General features: G+C 38.1%; 1 protein-coding gene across 1 annotated transcript; it reads right to left on the bottom strand.

The window, feature by feature from the left end:
* Positions 1 to 402: 402 nt before the first annotated feature.
* Positions 403 to 3,651, bottom strand: LOC149191423 (pentatricopeptide repeat-containing protein At2g13600-like). Its single transcript, XM_089404255.1, has 2 exons — positions 3,078 to 3,651; positions 403 to 2,984 (listed from the first exon to the last, which is right to left on the bottom strand). Exons 1-2 carry the CDS (start codon positions 3,193 to 3,195, stop codon positions 937 to 939), a joined length of 2,166 nt encoding a protein of 721 aa, XP_089260381.1. The 5' UTR covers positions 3,196 to 3,651; the 3' UTR covers positions 403 to 936.
* Between the last annotated feature and the right edge of the window lie 13,787 nt (positions 3,652 to 17,438).

Here is a 17,438-nt window from a genome sequence, read left to right as displayed (position 1 = left end):
CCTAACCCATTTTGCCTTCACTGGGATTAGCATTGCTTGAGGACTTCTGGTCTGCTTTTGTTCCTTGTGGTCTGATAGGTACACCACAGCTCCTGGCCAAGGACACTTTGTTGATCAAAGATGCCTAGACTTTAGAGTCCATGGCATATTCTGACTTTATTTCAGTTTTAGTTGCTTTACGGAAAAGGTTATGATCTCCATTGTATATACACTTCCACTTTTTGCTTCACCATTTGTAAATATATATTTTGTAAATATTGTATTTTTCAAAAAAAGAAGATATTGCTTAGGTTTTGATTGTCAATGCTAGTGTTGCAGCCAAGGCCATGTGGGTGAAAGTGCTTGGACTAGCAGGCACCAAAGGATTCCTGGACTTGAAGTATAAATAGGTGACCCTTCCTGGATGATGATTGGAGACAAAATTTCCCCTGACGGTAAAAGAAAGATATGGGTTACCTACATAGCATGCACATAATGAATGACCATAAAAAAGTATCAAAGACTGGACAGGCTGCACTGTGCATCTTTTCAGAAACACCTTATGACGTCATCCCAACTTTCCTGTGAATGTAGTGTTTATATTACAGAAGCCTGTGTTTATAGAATGTTCAACTTAGCACCATACAAAATCCATGGAAGCACACTGTCCATCCCTGAAACAATCTTTAGAGTTGGCAGCCTGTACTGCTAGTTTTACTAGGCATCATATATAATCCATGGAAGAACATTGTCTATCCCTGAGATACTGGTAAGTATTGGCATCTTTCGCAACAGTTTTTCATGCAACAATGTCTGAGCCAAACTCAATGACAGTATGGGAGCGACCAAAAAAGGTTCTTCATAACTTGAATCACTGTCCTAATTGACTTGTTAAGAAGCATTAAGAACAAATTCAATCAGTCCTGTCTTCCTCTGGTGGCAAAGAGTTTGGTCCTTCTACTCATCCACATCGCGCAGCATAAACTTTGCATTGGGTACATAAGTTACTGCCTTCACTGGCCAAGACAATTGCTGCAAGTCCATATAAATCTGATGTGTTTGTGACTGTAACCTATCTCCTACAACAAAAGCATGTAACTCTTTATTGACCTCAATCCAACTACATCCAGGCATCTTTTTGACTGTATATTCTTTCATATTTTTCCGCACCCTTAAAATATCATCTGACCTACCGGCTGCAGCATAGATGTTTGATAGCACCACATATGGTGCAGAGTTTTCAGGATCCAATTCAAAAAGGTGTTCTGCCATGCGCTCTGCTAGATCTACATTGTTATGTATTCTACAGGCACTAAGTAAGCATCCCCAAACAGTAGCATCAGGCTTTATTGGCATTCTATTGATAAAGTCTTGTGCTTCATCTAGGCATCCAGCACGGCCAAGAAGATCAACCATACAACCATAATGCTCCATTGTAGGTGTGATGTGGTAACATTGACACATGTGATCAAAGTAGTATCGGCCTTCCTCAACCAGGCCTGCATGACAGCATGCAGCTAGTACACAAACAAAGGTCACTTCGTCTGGTTTCATGCCTGAATGTTGCATCTGTTCAAAGAGTTCAAGTGCCTTCTTGCCATAACCATGCATGGCATATCCAGCAATAATTGTTGTCCAAGAGACAATGTTTGTTTGATGCATTTGGTAAAATAAACTGTGTGCCTTCTCTATGCTCCCACATTTCGCATACATGTCTATGAGCGCATTATTAACAACAACATCGCATTGAAATCTTCTTCTCATTATTTCTTCATGTATCTCAGTACCTACTTCTAGGGCTCCCAAGTTAGCACATGCCGGAAGAACACTGGCAAAGGTTTTCAAGTTGGGCTTAATGCCCGACTGCTGCATTTGTGTGAACATCTTCAGGGCATCTGCACTGCACCCATTCTTTGTATATCCTGAGATCATGGTCGTCCAGGAGACAACATCGGCTTCAGGCATTTCCTGAAATAATTTGAGAGCTTCATCAAGGCGGCCATTCTGTACATATCCTGCAATCATTGTATTCCATGAAATCTTATGTCGTTGAGGCATTTTCTGAAATAGTTTAAGTGCATCATCAATTCGCCCATTCTGTGCATACCCTGCAATCATTGCATTCCACGAAACAGCATCTCGTCTGGGCATTTTGTTAAACACATCGTATGCTGTCTCTGTGCTCCCACATTTGGCATACATATCCACAAGGGCATTCGCCACGAATAAATCAGACTGAAATCCACCTTGGATTATTTCATAATGAATCTCTCTACCCTGTTCTACAGCTGCCGAGTTCGCACACGCTGGAAGGACACTGGCAAATGTCTTGGAGTCTGGCTTCACACCTGCCAACTTCATTTCCCTAAAAAGCTTGATGGCTTCCACGTCATCTCCAATTTGAGTATACCCTGCAATTATCGCCGTCCAGGATACCACGCCAGGTTCCTCCATTTTGTCAAAGAGTTTACGGGCCTCACCAACAAGCCCATTCTGTGCATATCCTGCAATCATGGAATTCCATGAAACCTCATCTCGTTTAGGCATTTTGTTAAACACATTGCGTGCTTTTTCTATACACCCACATTTGGCATACATGTCCAGGAGCGCATTCGCCACAATAACATCAGACTCGAACCCACATTTAATAACGTCATGATGGATCCGTGTACCCTGTTTCAGATCTCCCAGTTTGGCGCAAGCTGGGAGTACACTTGCAAATGTGAACTGATTGGGTTGAATACCACAAGGCTCCATTTGGTAAAACAGTTTTACTGCCTCCTGGGGAATCCCATGCCTAGCATAGATTGAAATCATCACAGTCCAAGAAAACACATCTCGTCTGGGCATTTGATCAAAAACTCTGCGAGCGTCAATGGGATTCCCGCATTTTGCATACATGTTCACAAGTGTATTCCATAAATAGATATTGGGTGCAAATCCAGTTTCGTTGATATGGGCATGCACCAGTTTCCCGACTAATAAAGTTTTTGTTTGAGTGCAACCTTGCAAGAGAGAAATGTACGTATAACTGTTTAGTGGGCAATCCAATAAACAGGAAAGTTTCAGTGCCATATTAAATTCACCGCTTAACTTACCAATTTTTGTCATATCCACAGTAGAATTATTATTCTGAAGATCATCATCAAATGTTCGAAGAGTAATGGTGGCAAGTGACTTTCGACTCTGAAGGTTAAGAATCAACCAGCATAGCATAGAGTTTGTTTAATAGCTGACTCATTATCGCCATTGCACAACTGAGATTAAAATGTAATGTACATTACGACCACTACCATACTCTCCATTTTCTTTACCCGTGCTAACCAGTCAGGGAGCTGGCAAAGAACTTCAAAACTTACTAATAGCACAGACCACAAATGAGCCATACAATCGGGTTGAGCAAACTTCGTAAGTGAAAATGTTAGTGTTATTTTGTCTTCTCATATCTATTCTCATTCCCTCTCATTAGGAAAGGTCATTGCAATTGTGCAAGATTTGATATTGCATACAGAGAGGCGGAGCTTGCGAGGGTTTATACGAGTTTGCTGAGTTGTTGTGGGGGTACGGGTCACAGAGAGTTGCTGTCGAGGAGAGGCGCTGGCGGGGTCTGTGGGTCAAACGAGAGTACTGTCGGATTCTACCGGTATGATGGGACTAGTGCAAGCGATCTGAAGGAACAGGGGTGCCACAATTTCTACCCCTTTTGTCTTTTCAAACAACGATTTTAACTTTCCTCCATTTTTTCAACTGTAAACTGGAGTTGGGGTAAACACTCTAACGCTTCAAACGGGGTTGCGTAACCTCGAATTAAATCATGTCCAATCTCGAAGTGGGTCAGGGAAGGCAGTTTTAAAACCGAGGCTCTAAGGTGTGTTGTTAAAAATCACTAAAAATATATGGCCAGACAACTTAGGATTAGTAAGATGAATTCTAACTTTTTCGACTTAATTGAATTTTGTTTTGATGATGAATTACACTAGGATGATGTGATTTTTATCGAAAGTTTTTTTGCTTTTCATGTTTTGAGGTAATGAGAAAGCCCATAGGAAGATATCATGGTTTAGAATGGAAACTCCTTCCACTGGAGTGTAGCTCAAGCGATAAGTGGATTTGTATGAATGAAAAATAGTATTTGGGGATATTAAAGCGGAGAAAAGTCCAGAAAATGAAACATTTGTAGAAAAGAAGACTCATCATGATATTACCAAAATTAACAAAAAACAACTATGTGGCAACAACTACAAGGGGCCATACGGTTGTTATCAAACACACTAGGGATGTGACAAAAGAAAAAACAAAGAGACTCTTTCTTCCTAGGAAGTATATGAAGCAAAAAAAATTAGAATTGAAACCTCTGCAGTAAACAAAGGGACAAGAGAGGACAGACCCAAAAGCAAAAAGACATATACAGTGCTATTTGTGGTGGTCTCCAAAACTTTATGTAAATGAGCTTATGGGCATGAAAAAGAGAATCGAAAATTTAGAGGTAAGAGGATAGCAGGAAGACAACAAGTTAAAGGAAATCACATAAGCTAGAAAGAACATTGAAAGGGAGAACAAGTTGTTAAAAGAGCAAGTAAGAAACCTACAAAATAAAATGGAGAATGGGTAGCAAGAGCTAATCAATTTAAAACAAGAAATGGAACAAGCAGGAGCAACACAAAAAAAAAACCATTTAGAGCCAATGGGAACAACTAACACAACTTAGATGGAAAAGTTTCAATCAGTAATAGCAAGCATGGAAATAAGAGAAAACAAGTTAATGGAGCAAATAAAAGAGGCTAAATCTTGGGCTCAATTGATAAAAGAACCAACAAGTGAACAAAAGGAAATCATAGGAAAAAAAGATCAAGAGACAAATAAGAGTGGAAAAGGACAAAGAGGAAAAAGTGTTAAATATCATCATCAAAGGTCTAAAAGACTTTGGAGAAAAAGAGAGCATAGATACTCTAGCATGAAGTTTTCTCAAGGATGAGCTATATTGAACATGTGGTATTCAACAGGGAAATAGGATAGGGAAGAATATGGGAGTAGGAACGGATAGATATGTAAGGGTTACCTTAAGAAACATGGAGGACAAGTCTGCGACCCTAAAAAATAGGGGGTTGCTTAGAGGTACTCACATCTACTTAGATGAAGATCTAACATTTGCTTAACAAGAAGAAAGAAGGAAAGAATGGGAGAAACTAAAATCAACAAGAGATGCAAAAAAGTGGGCATAGTTGAAGAACAAGAAAGTCCAAGTCACTGATAGGTTAGCACACAAGAAATAGGGACTTAGGGCCCCACGAGAGTGCCTAAACATGGTAAGTTGGAATTGTAGAGGTTACCCATGGAGAAGAAGATCGAGGTTGGGGCCCATCGCTGAAGGAAAAGACATTATTTTCCATATGGAAACACATGAACATGATGGATGTAGAGTTCCAGACTTTAAAGGATACAATAAAATCTTTATCTGGAACGAAGAAACTGAAACATGTAAAGGACATGGAGGGATAACCGTTTTAATAAAAGAAATGTGGATTAAAATTGTAAAATTGGAGAAGGAAGACCCAAATAAACAATTTATGTGGTTGAAAATAATAGACAATGAATTAACCATTTGGCTGGTTACTTGATATTTTGCTCCAAAAAGCTCAAAATTCGACAAGAAAAGGAACATAGATAACAAAGACCCCAATGCAACGTTAAAAAAAATATTTCAAACTTTAGCACTATGGGAGAAATGTTCATAATTGGCTATTTTAATGCTAGAACACCAAACAATCAATCTATTCAGTTGGGTAGTGATATAGGAGAGGACAACAATCCACTATGGCTAAGAGAGCGTGGACATCCTTGGGGGAGGACATCACGAGATGGGAAGGGGAAGCTTTCACACTTTGAAGCAGAATTGTTAGGCCTTTGTAGCTTAAATGACATGGTTATATGTAATGGCATGACAAATTGGCCGAAGTCCAATAATATCGCCTATAAAACCTACAACGGGCAAAGCATAGTACACTATATTATATGCTTTCAAAGGTCTATTTCCACGATGTTGGACTTCAACATTGAGTGTTGTCATATAGAGTTAAATTCTAACCATTTGCCTCTTCTTATTAAGCTTGGTATAAATAGAGAAGATCGAAAAAGGGAGGAGACCCAACACACTTGCAAGAAAGTCTATGAACAAGGTAGAATTCTCCTCAATCAAGAAAACTAAGAGCTCTTCAAGGCTACTCTTGAAGAACACCTCCAACTGGTTAAAAACAACAAGAGTGATTGCAAGGATAGCATAAGAGATAAAAGATATATTTGTGGTAGAATGTTAATTCCCTTAATACACAAAGCTTTAAATATATGTAAGAGGTCTAGGCCTTTGAAGCGAATCTTAGATACATTTCCAGCTAATCCTTGGCATGACAAGGAGTGCAAGGCTACTAAACATCCCTCAAAGAAGAGTCAAGCAAAGAAAACAAGACTATATATAAGCAACTGATAAAAAATAAAAATATAAAAAAGTTATGTGATTTCAAGAAGGAAGGAATTAATTTCTTTGGAGAACATAATCCCAAGGGTTTCTAGAAGGAACTACAACAAAAGAAAAACAAATAGAAAATAATATCATAAATTCCCAGTGGTTAGATTATGCAAAGCTTCTATATGAACGGGAAAATGAGAAAAGTAAGTCTCCCATAATTGACACTTCAATTGAGTTACTTTCGGTTGTAGATATCGAACAAGTTATAAGAAATATGGAAAGTAGTAAAGCTCAAGACATTGACAGTTTATAGGCAGAATTCTTAAAATGGGGAGTGAAGCTTCTAGCTCCACACATCAAGGAGATCTTTAACAGAGCCAATAAAAGTAGCTTCCCAGTTGAGTAGACAAGTAGTGTTGTTATACCTCTTCACAAAGTCGGGGGCATTAATAACCCTTCCAACTATTGTACTATTATGATCAACCCTATGCTTGGAAAATTTTTTGGGAGCATGCTAGAGTGCAAAATCAGCAAGTGGGAAAAAAAAGAGGGAAAAAGAGCAAAGGTGCAGACTGGCTTCAGGCCTAAACATTCTACCATTGATCATTGCATCACTCTAATACATTTCATTGAAAAAGTTTGGAACAACCAAGGTGGGGAAGTTTTATGTTGCTTTGTTGACTTCAAAAAAAACCTTTGACACTATCCTTAGAGATAAGCTTTGGCGCAAAATGGAAGAATTAGGAGTCCCAAAGGAATATAGGATAGTTTTTTATAATCTTTATTAGCAAGTTAGGGCTAAAATCATAACTAAGGAATGCATGTTTGAATTTTTTGGCAATGACATTGGAGTCAAATAGGGATGTCCTCTTTCCTCCACATTGTTTGATTTATATATCAATAAGCTTGAAGAGTGGATAAACAATACCAAAGGAGAAGGCATTCAGTTGGCAAGAAACGTCGTGAAACTACTTTTATATGCAGACGACCTTATTCTTATTGTTAAATCTTCCCTAGGTTTGAGAAAACACTTGAAAACTCTAGAACTTTTCCCCCAAGAGGTTGGAATCCAAGTAAACACTAGCAAGGCTAAAGTCATGAAATTTTCGTTGAAAAGAAAAAAGCAACAGGTTCCTTTTTTCTTTGAGGGCAACCCCTTGGAGGTTGTAGATGAGTACAAGTACCTAGGAATCGATTTCTACTATAGGCTAAGCTGGGAGACATGTAGATCAAAGAGAATACAAGGAGGGTGGAAAGCTTCATACCTTCTCTAAAACAAGTGCAAACAAGCAAAACTATGGGATTGGAGGACTAAGAAAACCCTCTTTGGTTTATTATTGGTGCCAATTATCTTCTATGGTTGCGAGATATGGGGAAGAAACATATCAAGCCACAAATGGTGATAAATAGAAAGAATTAAAAAGCATCTAATCACAAGTAGTCTCAAAGTCAAATCAACGGTCCCATATGATATCCCTTTAGTTGAGGTTGGTATGTTTCCAATTGAAACTTCAACGATCATTCATCTGTTAAGTTACCTAAAAAAGGTTGAAAATATGGATAAGCATTATTGGCCCAAAAATGTTGTTGAAGAAGAGAAAAATCATAGGAAAAAGACGTGGATGAAAAAAATAGAAAGTTTTTGGGAAAATGGAACATATATTTGCATCATTGTCCTCACACTAAGCAGGAGATAAAAAAGTGGATGTAAGAAAAATTCAAGATAGCCATGTGGACAAAACAAGTAGAAAAAAAAACATATTATGCGAAAGAATTTAACCCCACGTGGAAGCATAATGATAAAGAGTATTTGAGATCTTCAACCAAGGGAAAAGCTAAAATTTTAATTGCACAATTGAGCACTGGCTCCCATCATCTAAGATGTGAAATTAGCAAATGGATGGCCCCTAAAGAAGATTGAGAAGAGAGAACTTGCATTTTTTGCAGCAGAGGGGTGGTAGAAACAAAATGACATTTCATCAAAGAATGTGCAATGCATGAAGATATTCATTGTCAGTTTGATAACAACCCAAAGCTGAACAATCTCAACGAACTTTATGAGGAGGAAAGACTTCACAAAATAACGTGTTTCTTACTCAAGATTCATAATAGGAAAGACATCATGGAAAAAATTTGAATAGATATTAAGTTGTTATTGGTTGATCCCTTAGACCGTGAAGTCTTGTGGGCATCATTAAAAATCATTCATTCATTCATTCTTTAGAATGGGTTCTTTATTATGTTTACCTATTTAGAATAGTGTCAATGATGCAGATCTTTGATGTGTAGGCTTCAAGTGATAATACCCAAGGTTAAGGTACTTTTCTTGGTTTTTCACATTTTGAAATGATTAATAAATATTTAGATATGTGTACATAACTTATAGACCTGCATATAATTTTAAAATTAAACGAGTGAATCTAATTAGGAGTACAAATCCAAGGCCATTTTTTTCTTATTCATTTGTATTGTTGTATAATAAAGGTTATAAATATGCTTAGGTAGTTTAAAAAAGAAATAGATAAACTCAACCTAAAAAGAAGAGGAAGTGTTGAGATCCATAAGAAAGAGAAGGATTGAATGAAACCAACTAAAAAACCCTAACTTTATATAAAAGGAAGATAAACTAACACTCGTATTGGTGTGTAATAGCTAAATCTAAGAGCACATAGAGAAATCACACAAGAGCACTATAGTGCAACACTTAGAAGAAAACCCTTGGACAATAGATCAAGCCACGAAAGAGAGTGCAATGCTAGATATATTGCTTATAGCTAAAAGAACAAGTCAGTAGTAAGAGAGCTTTAGCTCCAGATGTTTTTACAAATGAGTATTAGAGTGTGTATTTATACACAATTCAAGAGGTAGGGTGCTCTCCTAAGAGGTTTTATGGATCCACATATTAACTAGGTTAGTCTTAACCACCAAGAAGTATAATAAATGAGTGTTGACTAGGTCAACTTTAGCCAAACACTAGAAACGCACTAATACACAATAATAATGATTACAAAGTGAGGCTTTCCATGGACATATATGAATATTACAAAATAATTTTAACATCCCCCCTTAAACCAAGAAAGAGGCCATGGAGAATGATGAAATACAAATGAGAGAGTGGGTTTATATAAGGTCATGCTAAGCCAAAATACAAAAGAGAGTAGATATAGGTAGACCCACTTTGAATACATCTAAGAGTGTTTGAATACAATTGAGAAAACCCGAATAGACTTTAAGAGTGGATTTTTGGATACCCAACTCAAGTACACTCTAAGAATGGGCTTTTGGATACACAAAAAAGCACACCTCAGAGAACTTGAATACAATTGATACAACTAGAAAATAATATGAGAGTGGGTTTATGGATACTCAAATGCATCGGAGAGAGCTTTAATACAATTGAGAGAGGTCTATTATACTCTGGGAGAGCTTAAATATAGTTTGAGAGTTGGTTCATAGATGTGCAATTAGAATATACCTTAGAGAGCTTGTATAATGTGAGAGTGGGTTTACGAATACCCAACTAGAATACAACTAAGGGAGCTTGAGTACATCTGAGAGATATTGAGTACAATGCAAGAGTGGGTTTATAGAGACTTGACTCAAATATAATTAGGAGTGAAAATGGCCTAAATATAATTGAGTTTGGGTGTATGGATACCCAACCCTAACATAGGGTCGATCATGATCACGATCTAAAGGAGTGTGGGTGTATGGATACCTAACGCAAAGTAGGTTTGGAGTTATTCACAACATTCCCCTTTAATATAAGTAAGATTCCTTGGATAGAAGCCATTATATCATAACTTTTGACCCTTAATGTTGAACGTGGGCCTTTTTGTGAATATGTAACTCCCCTTAAACACCATATCCCTCACACCACATTGTTCCATAACCTAGTGAGGGTGGTCTCTCCTAAAGGTGTAGAAGAATGACTCATTGAAGCATGTTATGGTAAGTTAAAGGTAAACAGAATGGCTCAAATTGTCCCTAAAATTAGAAATATCAAATATATTATATCTAAAATGGACAAAACATCATAATTTGGAAATAAGTGGTGTAATACAATAGGTTGAGATATGTGAAGAATCATCTACAAAAAACATTGGAGCAAATCCTATAGACTTGTTAGTGGAAATTCTATGAAAGAATGTGAAGAAGCACACAACTCCCCACTCAATAATATGTGGCCATAGGCCCACAGATGCCACTATGAACCAATAACTGGTAATTATTCCTCACCTCATAATATATTTATGTATCTATTACCAACAAAAATTGGGTAATCCCTAGGAGAAACTTTTCTCATATTCATCTCTTACAGCCGGTAGCTAGCAAGATATGTTGGGTTGTGTTATATTCTTTCCACGTAGTTAACAGGGGGTTTGAGGGGCACCCGTAACCCCACTTTATGGGGTCCGGGGCAGCGCCCCGGAAAATTTTGGTTTTGGACCCTATGTTAGGTTGGGCGGACCCACCTATGGTTTTGTGCATGATTTTGGCACATGTTTTTTGGACGTGATGGTTTTTGGTCAATGGTATTGGATGCAATGGTTTTCGATCCATGGTATTGGATGCTTCAGCATGTATAAATATGTATTATAACATTGAAAGGAACATAATGAAAAATCAAGCTGGTAGTCCCAGTTTTGGGATCCAGGGGAAAATCTCTGTGTATGTGTGTTTTATGTGTTCTGCTCTCGCATTATTTATTTTCTGTGTTTTAGAATTCGTATGCAGGTAATTTCTGTACGGGGTTAAAACCTACAAGATATCCCCTAATTTAGTTTTTATTTGTAAATATTGTATATGTCAAGTATATTCATGTTGTGACTTTAAGACTTGAGTGGAAGTGGTTATCAATATTTATTTATTAATAATTACTTCAAATAAATATGTTTTGTTAAGTTATTAATAAAAATCTGGAAAATAATTCTGAGGCTGCAAATGGCTAAAGAGAAAACTATGGATTGCAAGCTAATGGTTGAATTTATTAACCCTTGGATGATGCGAGATGTAGGCATCTAATCTTAGGATTATATTATTTAATTATGGAGAATTTATTGATCAATAACTCTACCAGGAAGACAAGACGTTGCCTTAGGAAACTAGGGAGAGTAGAGTTCATTAATGAGCAAGTAACTACATACCACCTAGTGGATAAGGGAGCAGGTAGTTACCAACTACCAACAAAACCCTAAAAAAAGGTTTTCCTATCCTATATTGCAGTTAGATTCACATAGTGCATAGCCATATTAGAGGAGGTATAATGAACATGAAGGGAAAAAGAAAAAGAAAAAAACAACATAATGTTTGGCTAGTTTTGCAGTTTGCTATAGCTCTGGGGGACTCATTCAAGAGGAGGATGTAGAAATTAATGTGTGGATTTAATATTGCTCATGAAATTCACTAAATCACAAGACTTGAAGCTACTCTATTGATCTATGGAAGTTAATTCACCATCTAAAACATGCAAAAGGAAACATCAACACATGCACAAACATAAACATGCAAAAGGAAACATCACACATGCACAAATATTTATCTAGGGGAAAGCAACTGCTCAAAACCCCTTACTATCTATATTGCATTAATCAGATAATAGAGAAGAAATACAATGCTTTCTCAAGCCTGAGCACACCCTGCAAGTGTATAGTCTATCCCTCTGCTTGACTGACTGAACCTGGCCCAACACTTAGCCAATTTCAAGCCTTCCCAAGCTCCTATTTCCTTTCATTGTTCCCTTGGAAAATTGCCCCTATTTTTTAGGAATTTCACACTAAGGAATTGTGTAATAGCCTTAGGTCAATCTTTGACTGCATGCACCACCTGTACACATGGGAATATGCTACAACTGATAGTACACTACCTTGGAATCTCCATCTCAACTGTGTAACTCGAATTATTTGCATGCAACAATTATTTTGGGTTGATTGATCAATTAATTGGTTGATCACTGAGTGTGGTTGAAGTTCCACTTCCAAAAGTTGACCTCCATTAGTTCTTTTGATAGTTAGAACTAGTTAAACTGACAATGACTCAGATTAACTGAAATAGATTGCTACAAATTAGAAATCAATCATGTAGAACCGAACTCAAGCTTCCCCAACTCAAATTTATTGAGTTAATTGAGTGATAAGAGCCATGTCACCTCTGTTAACTACCTTCAAGTATTCTGCTGAAATAGAAATTCGAATTTTAATCTAGTTTGACCTGGGCAAAGTCAAAACTATATTTTCTTATTGCATTTTCAAAACTCCTTCTTAGTAAGAAAGAGATTATCAAATACCCCAATCATGCCTCTATGGAACTCGAAATTTCCTCTTGATAAAGCCTTTGTCAAAATATCTGCATCTTGTTCCTTTGTCAGAATGTACTGCAACAACATAATCTGCCTCTGCACACAATCTCATAGATGGTGATACTGGATGTTGATATGCTTGGATCGATCTTGAAATACATGATTCTCGGAGATTTTAATACAAATTTGATTATCACAGTAGGATTTACATATGATCAAATAACCCAACAATAATCTTTCTCATCTAGATTTCCTCACATGTTGCTTGACTTGTAGCCATGTACTCTGCTTCTGTTGAGCTGAGTGTCATAGATCTCTACTTCCTGTTGTACCAAGAAACCATTGTTGACCCAACACTGAAAATTCATCTTGACATGCTCTTCCTATCTGATGGACTCCTCACCCAATTTTTATCTATGAAGCCTTACATCTTCACTCCCTCTGTTCATTTGTACCAAATACCAAATTGAGTAGTGCCTCTGAGGTATCTCAACACATGCTTTGTTGCCTTCCAATACAGTTTGGTTGGATTAACCATTGCTTGACTATGTTGGTTAACTGCATAACACATGTCTGGTTGTGTGTTCACCAAATACATAAGTGAACCCACAAGCTTCCTGCAAATGGTAGCCTTCACTACTTCACCTGAAGTACCATCCTCTCTCCTCCAGTTTCCTGCTAGAGGAGTCTCCATGGCTTTTATCTTCTCCATGTGGAACTTATTCAGTATCTCATTGGAATACTTGCATTGAGAGACAAGCAGTTCCCATCTCCTTGCCATACTTCCAAACTGAGGAAATAATGCATGAGTCCCATGTACTTCATCTTAAGTTCTCTTGCAAAATCCTCTTTGCAAGAACTGATCAACTTCTCATCACCGATTAAAATTAAATCATCGACATACAACACAATAACCAATAATTTACTTTAACCATAATGTGATAAAGGTTTTCATCTGCTTCACTTTTGGTGAAGCCCAACCCAGTGAGATAGTTGTCGATCTTTGTGTACCAAGCTTGGGGTGCTTGGTTGAGTCCATACAATTCTCGCTTGATTCTGCACACATGCGACTCTTTGTCAAAGGTCTCAAACCCCTCCGACTGCTCAATATACACCTCCTCCTCAATAAATCCATTGAGGAATGTTGTCTTCACATCCATCTGGTGGATCTTCCACCCCATCTGCACTGACAATTCTAGAATTGACATGATGGATGAGTATCTTTCTACTAGGGAAAAGGTCTCCTCATAGTCAATTCCCTCAACTTGAGAGAACCCCTTGGCCACAAATCTAGCCTTGTGTTTCTCTATTCTTTCATTTGTTGCATGCTTTACCTTGTAAATCCATCTCAAAACAACCACTGATTTGTCTGCTGGTCTTGGGACTATTTCCTAAACACTATTTATGACAATGGAATCATATTCCTCTACCATAGCATCAACCCATATAGGTTTCTCTACAACTTCCTCGAATGAGGATGGCTCAGTCTCTACAAGCTCACTCATCAGATCCATGTAGCCAGTGTATTGATCTGGTGACCTCCTCTTCCGAAGATGTGATGTGGGTGCTCCCACTTTCTCTCTAGCATCAAGCAATAATATGTTAGCTTCCATGGTTCACTTCCTTCCTTATCCATATGTCTCTGCTTGAGTGGATGTCTCCACTCTCCGCTCCTCTACTTGTCACAGTTGCTCCATAACTTCATGCAGTTCTTCCTTTGGAGCTAAAAGCTCCTGATCATGCTACAACTGAAGCTCCCTCTCAAGTGAACACCTCATTGCCTTATCCTCATTAAATTTCACATCTCTTCTAACCACTGTCATCCTGAGAGATGGAAAGTACACACTATATTTGTGAGGTGTTTCAATGTACCCCACAAATATTCCCAATTCTACTATTGGCTCTAGATTTTTCCTTGCTTCCTTGGGAACATGACAATAAATTGATGATCCAAAGATCCTTAAGTGTGACACATCTAGTTTCTTCCCTGAAAAATCTTCCTCTGGTGTACTCATGCCAAGAATCATGTGAGGACTCTTGTTCTGCAAATAGAACGTTGTGTTGCATGCTTCAGCTCACAAGTGTAGTTGTAGGCCTTGGTCATACAACATTTCCCTTGTTGCCCCCACAATAATTTTGTTCTTCCTCTCAACCACCCCATTTTGTTGTGGGCTATGGGGTGTTGTCAACTCCTGTCGAATGCCTTCCTTAGCACAAAAAAATTTAAACTCATTTGACACGTACTCACCTTCGTTATCACTCCTAAGAGCATTAACTTGCTTGACAGTTTCTTTCTCAACAAGTTCTTTAAATTCAACAAATTTGGAGAATGTCTAGTCTTTCTTCTGCATGAAGTAGATCCAGCACTGCCATGACATAACATAATACCTGTGTTTGGCAGTGGAGTTTGTCAAGAAAGGTCCACAAACATCAGAATGGATCCTTTCAAGGACTACATGCGCCTTGTTGTCCTGATCATTGAAGTTGGATTTTGTGTACTTCCCCAACGTACACCCTTTGCATGTATCACACTTCTCTAGTGATCCTTTGGGGAGGCCTGTAGAAATATGTTGCATGATCTTCAAAGCGCCATGATGCAAATGGCCAAGCCTTCTATGCCATAATTCGCTGACATCTCAGCTCTACACCTTCTTTGCTTTTGTGCTCAATGTTGCACAATCTTCCACATCTAATTTGTAGAGGTTCTTCACTCGAACCCCGATTTTATTCACTTGTCCCATGGCGATGTGTCTCAGGAAAGCCTTCCCTTTGCTAAATATCACATCATAGCCATAGTCTTCCAATACAGGTATGTAAACTAGATTCTTCTTCAGACTTGGTACAAACATCAGATCCTTGAACCTAAGAGGGGAGTGAGACTCCCTCTGAAAAGTAATTGTACCAATACAGATCACACCATACCTTCAATCATCTCCCATATTGATGTGCATCTAGGTATCCTTCTCCTCCAAGTCACTAAAAAATTATTTGTTTCTTGTCATGTGGAACGAGGCACCACTATCCAGATACCACACACCACCCATCACTGTACTTGTCATGCATGCAATGAGGCTCAAGTCCAACTCGAATTGTGAATCCAAAGCTTCACCTGTTGCTCCTCCTGAGGGCTTCTTGCTCACCTTCTTGTGTGGACACTTCATGGCATAGTGTCCCAGCTCATGACAACGAAGCACTTGATTCTGGACAAGTCTTTCATTTTTCCCCCTTGACCTGATTCTGCTTTGGATTGGGATTTTTTCCCTTTCCCTTTCTTTTCCTTTCTAGCCAAGGCACAATTGTTCTCATCCTTACCCTTGGGTGAAGTCTTGTCTATGGTATATCGCCTTATCTCCTTCAATACCAAATCAGACCACAATCATTCCAAATTTGGTAGTTTCTCCCTCCCATTCACCGAATCTTAGCAGTTGTTACAGCTCTTGGGAAGGCCTAGAAGGGCTAGGATCACCAAATCATCCTCTCCTATAGTAACACCAACTTGACCAAGTTCATCACGACATTGTTTGAACCTGCTTAAGTACTATGGAATGGTCTCGTTTCTATGCATCTTGATATTTCGAAGCTTGTTCTTGAGTGCCAATTTCATGTGGTCACTACTATTCTAGAACAAATCTGTCAGTGCTTGCCACATTGCATATAGAGTCTCTTTCCCATGGAGATTAGAGACAATATGGTCTCGTACTCCATCCAATATGATCATCCTCGCCTTAACAACATACTTCTTCCATTCGACTAGATCCCTTGCATCATATGTTGTTGGTTTCAGAATATCATTATCAATTAATTCCTTCAATCCACCATCCTCTAGTACTGCCTCCATGTGGTCCTTCCATGAAACATAATTCTAGATTCCCTCAAGGGCATACTCAAGCCTTAGTCCATTGAAATCCATCTTCTCAGTCCTAAAGAAAACTTGCAACATGATCTACAACCTCAAAACCCCTGCAATGACAACTTCGAAATCTTTGTTCTACAGTGATTCCAGCTTTGATGCCATGTAGAAATTAATGTGTAGATTCAATATTGCTCATGAAATTTACTAAATCACATTACTTGAAGCTACTCTATTGATCTACGAAAGTTAGTTCACCAACTAAAACAAGAATCATAAACATGCAAAAGGAAACATCACACATGCACAAATATTTATCTAGGGGAAAGCAACTGCTCAAAACCCCTTACTATCTATATTGCATTAATCAGATAATAGAGAAGAAATACAATGCTTTCTCAAGCTTGAGCACACCCTGCAAGTGTATAGTCTATCCCTCTGCTTGACTCACTGAACCTGGCCCAACACTTAGCCAATTTCAAGCCTTCCCAAGCTCCCATTTCCTTTCTTTGTTCCCTTGAAAAATTGCCCCTATTTTTTAGGAATTTCACACCAAGGAAATGTGTAATAGCCTTAGGTCAATCTCTGACTGCATGCACCACCTATACACATGGTAATATGCTACAACTGATAGTACACTGCCTTGGAATCTCCATCTCAACTAGGTAGCTTGAATTCTTTGCATGCAACAATTATTTGGGTTGATTGATCAGTTAATTGGTTGATCAATGAGTGTGGTTGAAGTTCCACTTCCACAACTTGACCTCCACTAGTTCCTCTGACAGTTAGAACTAGTTAAACTTATAATGACTCAAATTAACTGAAATAGATTGCTACAAATTAACAAT

Source organism: Pinus tabuliformis, chromosome 2_2 (assembly GCF_031772625.1).
Source record: "Pinus tabuliformis cultivar Carrire ecotype Pingquan chromosome 2_2, CPIR1, whole genome shotgun sequence".
Lineage (NCBI taxonomy): Eukaryota > Viridiplantae > Streptophyta > Pinopsida > Pinales > Pinaceae > Pinus > Pinus tabuliformis.
This window is presented reverse-complemented; position numbering and strand designations above follow the sequence as displayed.